At 37.7% G+C, this 8,736-nt stretch overlaps 1 protein-coding gene across 2 annotated transcripts; it reads left to right on the top strand.

Moving 5' to 3' along the window:
* The first annotated feature begins 1,217 nt into the window (after nucleotides 1-1,217).
* On the top strand, nucleotides 1,218-7,761 carry LOC105398665 (putative uncharacterized protein DDB_G0285869). 2 transcript variants are annotated; one of them, XM_038113810.2, is made up of 6 exons: nucleotides 1,218-1,992; nucleotides 3,073-3,164; nucleotides 3,491-3,720; nucleotides 3,950-4,175; nucleotides 4,253-4,398; nucleotides 7,292-7,761. In XM_038113810.2, the coding sequence occupies exons 1-6, from the start codon at nucleotides 1,308-1,310 to the stop codon at nucleotides 7,467-7,469; spliced, it is 1,557 nt and encodes a 518-aa protein (XP_037969738.2). In that variant the 5' UTR covers nucleotides 1,218-1,307; the 3' UTR covers nucleotides 7,470-7,761. The 2 variants fall into 2 exon arrangements, with proteins under 2 accessions (XP_037969738.2, XP_037969737.2); XM_038113809.2 differs by having other exon boundaries at nucleotides 1,221-1,992; nucleotides 3,947-4,175.
* The last annotated feature ends 975 nt before the right edge of the window (nucleotides 7,762-8,736 follow it).

Genomic DNA, 8,736 nt, shown 5'->3' on the forward strand with positions numbered 1-8,736 from the left:
GGCAACGCTGTACTTAGGACGGCATTCACTCGGCGCATACACCCCGCCGTCCCTGACGCCTCGGCCGAGGGACCAGCCTGCCTCAGCACTAGGGCATGCAATACCGGAACTATTTTCAATACCGGTATTGAGTTCCGGTATTGCAACTCAATACCGGGATCCCGGTATTAGATTTCATTGTAATAAATGGCATATATTGTGATTAAAGGTCGTATAGGTCAAAATAAAACGAGAAAAAGCAATGAAATTCAGTTTTTTGTAATAGATTTTTACGAGAATTGAGTTTTAGTTTAAATTTTACAATATATTATTATTTTAACATCCAGTGTCCGTTTACGCATGGACAACAGTAGATATAAAACGGCTGAAAACTGCATCAAACGGTTGGAAACAAGTGCACTTTCACAGTACATAGGAATACTATATCTTAATCGCTTTATTATAGCCTAAAAAAGTCCGATTCCGGTATTACTTCAATACCGGTATTAACTTTCAATACCGGTATTGAAAAAAGCGTGAATTTTGTCCCTAATACCGGTATTACGAATACCGGTATTGCGGTATTGCATGCCCTACTCAGCACTCGGAGATAGGACCGCCGACTCCAGAACCACACTCCGGTATTCACACTCCTCGTACGCGTAGCTTGTGAGGTTCTTACTAGTCTCCTCGACCAGATTCTGAAGCATATCTTCTCGCTTTAACTCCACGTAGGACGGCGGGCTAGCTGGGCGGCTCGTGAAAAACAGGTTTATGACGAAAACGAAGCAACTGAAAACCAATCCGTAGCAAAGGAAGTTCTTCCACACGTTCCGACGCTTGTACATGTTTCGGTGAGTTTGGTAAGAAATAAAATAGCATTAATAAAGGTAAAGGGCAATTTTGTTCTCGTAAATAAAAAATAAAATTAGAAGAAATTTTGGTTTGTTTACATTTATCGATTTTCAAGTTTTGCGGCAAAATCAGCTGATTTAGTTTTTAAATAATATTTTACTACAAAATGACACTACGTAATGTATAAATAAAGTCTACTTTTCCATAAAGGACCAACTACTGCATTGGGCTACGTTCGTATATCATTGCTAGACTTGGTAGAGATCTCGAACTTTTACTCCTTATTCTAAGATTTGCAAAATGGAAATGTAGGTAGTTTAGCAATCCTTGGATATACGTTAGACAGATACAGTCATAAGTATTGTGATTCGTAGTGTGTAAATATGCATTTAATTGTTAAATATTAAGTATACATTTATTAAGTATAATTTCACATCCGAAAAAAAAGTGCAATAAGGTAAGATCCCAGAAAAATGTTTACCAACACTGAAAAAGAAATCACGCCTGTCATGGACATGGATGCTAGTGATACAAAATCTCCAGAAGCCGTTAGAAAATGCACTAATGAAGAAGCATTCAATACTTCGTGGAATATTGAACATTTAAATTGTTCCAATGATAAACTGAACTGTACACCGCCTTCCCTGAAAATTATGATAGACAGTTCAAGTCCTGACAAAATAGAGAACTCTACGCAGACAGTGCCATATTCAAGTCATGAACCACTACAAGAGGTGAATTTGAACAAGCTAGAACTATCATTTGATAAAGACGATCAGCAGAACTCAGTAACCACTGACAATCCAGAAAAATCATTCGGGAGCAAACGTTGTCGACGTGACTCTCAAGAAGACCCCAACAACCTCAACCCACTGAAGCGAACCAAGTGTGACAAATTAGCTGTACAATATGACGAAGAAATTGAGATAGAAGAGCCCGATTTAATTGATGAAATATCGACAGCCTCTAATAATCTGTCCTCATGTTCAGAGGTTTCGTTTAAATCTGTTAGCAGTAACAGTTCTTTAAAGGGAAAGAAACGACGGCGCAAGTCGGATTCTAATTTGTTTCGGGATGTGCTGCTGAGGTCGAAACGAAGTAATCATTCGAACTATAGCAAACAAACGTCCAGTCGACAAGATCTGAATAATACGCCAGGTAACTTTTCAAGCATACAACTTACCTACTAGTATAAGTAAGTACTTAAGACTTATTACCTATGAATAAAAAATACACAGCGAAGTTCGAGAAGCTAAAATCTAACCCCCTTATTCATAGAAAAGTTACAATACGTTTTAACTAATAAACTGTTTTGTCCCTCTCTGTCAAAGAACAAATTGTTCTTTGTTGGAGAGGGACAAAACAGTTTATTAGTTAAAACGTTTTGTAACTTCTCTATGAATAAGGGGGTAAGTAAGTATACTTACCTAAAATCTAAGTACAAACTTAATCTTTTCTATTCCATTTGGTGCAGCATTTTCTAAGCACTTAGGTATTCATCATAACTTATACATATAAGTTACAGTTAAGTATATAATTTTATAAGTTAGTCACTCAAAGAAGTAGGTAGTTACGTACGTATAGTATACCTATCTACTCCCTGGCTTTTCAAAATCTTACCTTCCAAGCGTATTTATGTGTACCTATATTTCATTCACAGCCAACTATACAGGATGTCATGTCAAAGCAATCAAAGCCTCTATCAAAGTAGTTTAGTATTACCTATACCAATTTTACAATACACAATACCTTGTGTGACGCTTCGTAACATACCTACGATTACATTTACAGATTTTTATTTATCTTCTAACTAACATTAGGATTAAGACTTGGTAAGTAGTTAGGTATTTATCTAAAGGTGAATAGGTAAGTATTTTAACAAATGCACGTCAGTGATAAGAAGTCAAATGATTGCTTGAACTCTTATCTATCTCGTATCAGCTATAACGCAATAATTCACTTCATAAATCGATAAGTTTTTATTTTTATTGTAAACACCCGGGACCCTGACTGGAGTCAAGAGAGTCAGTCGCGAATATAGACCAATGACATCATCAACTACATCTCAGACATATCATGCTCATTTTAAATTCAGCCGTTAGATTAGTAAACATGTTCGCTGCACGACATTTAAGTATACATAATTTTAATGATGGGCTAGTTTAAATTTGGAAATAGAGATAGAAAGTGGTGTCGAGGCTGGCTTGTTGAGTGATGTCGACTGGTTTGTTTTGTCAGGAGGCACGCCGCGCAAGGACCGCGGTGGACGAAGGATCTCCAAGTCAAAATCATGGCGACTGATAGACTTATGCACCTGGATCGGGATGAAGGTGAGTATATTTATGGTTTTTTTTTTATATTGCCCTGTAGATAGTAGGTAGTCTAAATGAAACAGAAGTTAAAATAGGTACTTACTTTACTAGATCTAGCTGATGCATAAATGCAGATTCCTAAATGTTACGCTTAGCGAGTCAGTACGAGATATAGACAAAATATTTATGTTCCCGTTAATGTAGGTGCTGCCACTACCCATAAGAATCCAAGTTAATTAAATTGCTATGTCTATAAACACTAAGCGGCTGGCTTTCAATTAACTAGGTATTTTTTTACTCACTTCACATAGTTAAGTAATCCTAATCTTTACAACCACCAACAGGGATACGAATCTATAACAGCTCTATACACAGATGGAAAGGGTGAAGAAGCCAAAACTATAGAGAAACCTAAACAAGAAAATGATTCCGTAAATAAAGATGTTCAGCTTATGAAAAAAACCTTAGAGGATGTGGTCGACAGACAAGATCGACTAATGCGCGAAAATGAAGAAATGGCCATGAATATGAAAAAGATGATGCAAAAAATAGAAGAATTGGAAAACAAATTAAAGTAAGATTTTTAATAATTTTATGACTTTCCACAAGTATCTTCACAATCAGTAGCAGCATATGAAATGTCCTACCTTGGGCAGGCAGAGACTAAATACGTATCTCACTGGCTAATTCTTTAACCAAGGCGACAAACCAAAGAATGATAGGACGACATTTAGTCGAAGGTATCATGAATAAATCGATTACCCAAGCTCAACCAATTAACACAAAGCCATTCCTTCCAGAAGCCAATCAGAATGTAGACCTCCAACGTCTGGCAGGAGCCTGGCCACCGGAGACTGCGCGGCCCCTCCGCCGCCGCCTCCGCCTCCCCCTCCCCCCATGCCTTCCTCCAAGCTGCCGGTCCGCTCTAACACCCTCCCTCGATGCGGCTCTGCACCGCCCCGAGTAGCGGCCCCGAGGCTCGCCATCACCCCACAGGACATAGCCAACGTGAAGCTCAGGAAAGCTAAGGTAAGGATCTCCATTGTGTATGGTGTATTACCTAAGATGTGTGTGGTATTTCAATCTGCAATCTCTCAAAATTTCAGGACAACCCGAACTTACGGTCGAAGCCCAACCAGAACAAACAGCCGTTGGTGACTCAGCAGATGTTGCTGTCTACCAGAGCAGGACTCGGCAAGAAGAAGCACGTTTCAGCGGCGACCACTCAACAACAATTGAGTGACCTTGAAAAGTGAGTAAGGTGTATATGTCGCAGGCATCTGGTTTAATCTCCTGTTTGATTGAACCGCTAGCCCGTTCATTGGATGACTCTACTCAGTTGAATGACTAAAGAACAACTCGTCAAGTGGTTCACTGTAACGTCCAACGTCTTGACTGAACGTTATTCAGCGAAGTCGTTAAATGGGATATAGTATAGCAACTTTGTAATGTCTTACCCCATTTACACTCTCGCACGAGTGGCGAGGCGAGCGACAAGGCGAGGGGCGAGGCGCGAGTGTGAACAGACGCTCGTGGCTCGCCTCCTCGCTCGCCTCGCCCGGAGCGGTTTTTGGGGCACGAGTCAAAGGAGCTCGCGTCGAGCTCGCGTCGCACGCGAGCGGGTGTTTACACTCTCGCGTCCGCTTCATTCTGGCTTCTACATCGTGCCGCGCAGGTTGTGTTCGTCGTCGTATAATTATAACGTAGTGTTTTTTCCTCAGTTGTATAATGGATTGGTCGCAAGACGAAACATTTAATTTCATATAAGTAAATATTTCAATAAAATAATAATAATAAAAAAACACTAAAACGTAAGAAATAAAAGCAGTACTTACCTGCTTAGATATATTAGTACTGTCACATAGAATAGGTCTAAACCATGTCTAAACCTTAAATTATTTCTTATGTTTTAGTGGTTTTTTGAAGTCGTTTTTATTATCATTATTTTATTTTATTACTTATTTATACTTAGTTTATTTACAATAATTGACAATCAAAATTAAGAAGCAAATGATACCTATAAGTCCTACTAGTCAGTAGTAAACACGAAGTAGTTGCTATATACCTACCGTTAAGGAGTTCCCTTGACTACCTTCCGTTTCCATCATCAGATCAGCTCAAGGTCACCGTCATATTTTTTTTAATGTTAAAAATATAGGTACAGTTCCCCAAAATTGATAATGCACATAGAAATCTTCGTCATTGTTCGGCAACGGTCGTATTCCCGAGCGTTAGAAAACTATTATGTATTTAGAGTGGTTAAGTGCATTTTCTTCATGAAATTTTAGTAGAATTATGTAATTGGTGCTAAAAGAGATAATTTATTTATCAGTAACGAAATTTGATTCGATAATTCATAATATTAAAATTTACTTCGAAAATGTTACAGTAGGTACTTTTCAAGTGTCTTACTGAAGCTGATGTAAAGATGGATGAAAGAAGGTTTGAATAACACAAGGTTTATATTATAAGGAGAAATGGATTTCAAACACAGGTTTATATAAAAAAATTGAAATCTCAGTTCAAAAGTATTTGTTTACAGCACTGATTATTTCACATTAATAAAAATGTTTACATTAAAATCTCAGTTCAAAAGTATTTACAGCGCTGATCATTCACAATAATATTACAATTACAAACTTGGTCTTTTGGGTGTGGCTTTATTGGCAAAGTGAAGTCTATCAATGTGACGCATATTTTATTCTTAAATGTGCCTCATAATATGGCATCGTCAAAAATAATTAAAGTTGAAATTAAATTCACATTTGAAAAAAATAACAAGAACGATGTGTAATTGCAGCTCTTTATAATTCCACAAAAGTAATATTGATCTTGACCTTGAGACCCTTGACTGATCGGTGACAGCCACCGACCGCCCAAATTGTTTTCGATTATGTGTCACATGATATTGACTACTATTTCTTTCGAACAAGGATCAAAATGCAAGTGCTTTGTTTAAGGCACTGATTCGGGTGTTTCCGGGAATACGACAGTTTGCGAAGATTTGCATGCGCATTATTAATATGGGAGAACTGTAAGTACCTATACATGTACTTTCTAAATTTCATTAACTACAATCGGTTAATAGGTATCCAAAATGGAAATTCATTGCCTGTTTTTAACCCTTTACCCACGGAGGTGGAATCAAAATTTGAAAAAAATGGGACCACATGGGATCTCAACCCAATACATAAAAAAAAGAATTTTCAAAATCGGTCCATAAACGGCGAAGTAATCGGTGATCATACATAAATTCTTTATTGTTGCGGCTAAAACTTCGACGTCCTCCATCGTTGCTAGCTCAAAGACAACTGAACTCTGCACGAGAGTGTAAACACCCACTCGCGTCACACGCGAGTGGGTGTTTACATTCGCGCCTCCGCACGAGTGACGAGGCGAGCGAGGAGGCGAGGGCCGAGGCGAGAGTGTAAATGGGGTATCTGGTTAGGATGAACATGACCAGACAAGAGTCAACAAAAAGACTATGTTACAAAGCTCTCATCTCACAAATTAACTAAACAATAACAATAAACGTACCTTGATATTGTTGTTCATAATTATTCAGTTTCAGCACATTTTTTTCTTTGAAACTATCCGCCGGCGGTGTAATAATAGGTAAATCCATGTTGTCACACTATTTTAACATAAATAACGCACTTTAAAGCTAATTTATTTGCAAAAAATAACAATACAAGTGCTTTTTATGTCAGCTGTTCGCTATTAGACGCCATATTTGTTTTATTCACCACCTGACTGATTTTAAGTCCGCTAACTAGTTGGACGTTTTGTGACGCTTGTACAATCAACGTTCGGCCTAGTCATACAACTGAATAGCGCCATCCAATGAACGGGCTAGCGGTTCAATCAAACAGGAGATTAAACCAGATGCCTGCGACATATAGATAAATATAGTTTATGTTTACCAGAATAAACAGTTACCTTACCACTCAACCTCTGAGATAAATAATTAGGTATTTGCTAGATTACATTGAGTAGCTGCCTAAGAACGGTCATGTGCAGAGAAACCTGACTCCCCTCTCATAGTAACAATGCTTCTGAGAGTGGTCTGATTTCTCTGCCTTATATACTTACATAATATTAAATGGCCGACCACGTAATAAAAATGATTATACAAATTTTTTCAGGTGCCTACTTCAAGAGACGTCTGTAACATCCATGTTTAGACGTCGTGTGGCCAGAACGACGTTCAAGAGTACAGAAGAGCTGCGTCCGCGGCCGTACCCCCACTCAAGATCCCCGAGATCTCCACGATCGAACTCTATACCTCGGATACCACATAGAGAAAAAATAAATATTAAATAAATATGATATAGATTAGAAAGGTTTATTAACACCGCAAAGGCGAATTAAAAATACGAGCAAACTTGAAATCTTATAGAATTAAGAAATATTGAACATTTATGTGAGCTGTCACCGGAACAGATAAGTTTGTGTACATAGAAATATGAGTGAGTTGCATGCGGACGTCCGTACAAGGTTACATCGTGCGGCCATTGTAGACTTTGGTAGTAAAATAATTATCGCTTTAAAATGTGTTTATTTATTAATTAAGGATGATACGATATTCCATATTCCTTTTTGACCTTCGTATCATAGTTTTTGTAGCCTTTCACAACAAAAATAGGCATATTTACACAAGAAACAAAGACTCATCTCTCCGTCACAGACAACTGTCGACTGAGGACCGTTGGCCCTAAAATGACTATTTTAGGGCCAACGCGCGGGTGCCATTTTCTTGAGTGGTTTGGCCTGTCCTTACGCAGTAATATATATGTCAATGTGATTATGTGATTTATTTGTAAAAGAGGATGGGCAAAAATATATGGGAGCTGGGACCACCCTCCAATAGCAATAAGACTAACATCGTTGGATAGGTCTTGTCAATAGGAATAACTTTTGCTTTGACAGCTTTGTTGTCACAGTTGTCCGTTCAGAGATATATGACTTATAAGTTCCGATACTCGTCAGTTCATCTTACTGCTATTGGAGGATGGACCACCCTCCAATAGCAGTAAGACTAACGTCGTTGGATAGGTCTTGTCAATAGGAATAACTTTTGCTTTGACAGCTTTGTTGTCACAGTTGTCCGTTCAGAGATTTTTGACTTATAAGTTCCGATACTCGTCAGTTCATCTTAATGCTATTGGAGGGTGGTCCCAATCTGCCCATTGTCATTTGTTATACAAAATACTTAACTATTTTATTATTTTCCAAGCAGGCAATTTTTGGATGTCGAAATTATTAAACTTAGGTAGGTACTTACTTACATTCCGATTCAATAAATATTAAAATTATTTATAACAAACCTATGAAGTTATTTCTTACCTAACCCATAAAAAAATCTCGGACTCGTGTCGTGTATGGGTATAATAGGTTAGGTAATTAACTAGTAAGTACAAGTACTCAAATTTATACTAACAACTGAAATATATTTAGTTAAGTAACTACCTAACTACTGTATATAACTATTATTATTTATGATGTATATTTTTTTTCTTGCCTTAAATCTCTACCGGGGCAAAGAAACTCTCAAGTAAGAAAGAAAGAAAGAAGAAAGATCCGTTACTTA

Source organism: Plutella xylostella, chromosome Z (genome assembly GCF_932276165.1).
Source record: "Plutella xylostella chromosome Z, ilPluXylo3.1, whole genome shotgun sequence".
Lineage (NCBI taxonomy): Eukaryota > Metazoa > Arthropoda > Insecta > Lepidoptera > Plutellidae > Plutella > Plutella xylostella.

Excerpts from the sequence above, each read along its gene's own strand:
- LOC105398665 (XM_038113809.2), top strand. The coding sequence starts at position 1,308 with ATGTTTACCAACACTGAAAAAGAAATCACGCCTGTCATGGACATGGAT. Across the intron at positions 3,721-3,946 it reads GAATTGGAAAACAAATTAAA|AAGCCAATCAGAATGTAGAC; the intron begins GTAAGATTTTTA and ends CATTCCTTCCAG. Across the intron at positions 4,176-4,252 it reads TGAAGCTCAGGAAAGCTAAG|GACAACCCGAACTTACGGTC; the intron begins GTAAGGATCTCC and ends TCAAAATTTCAG.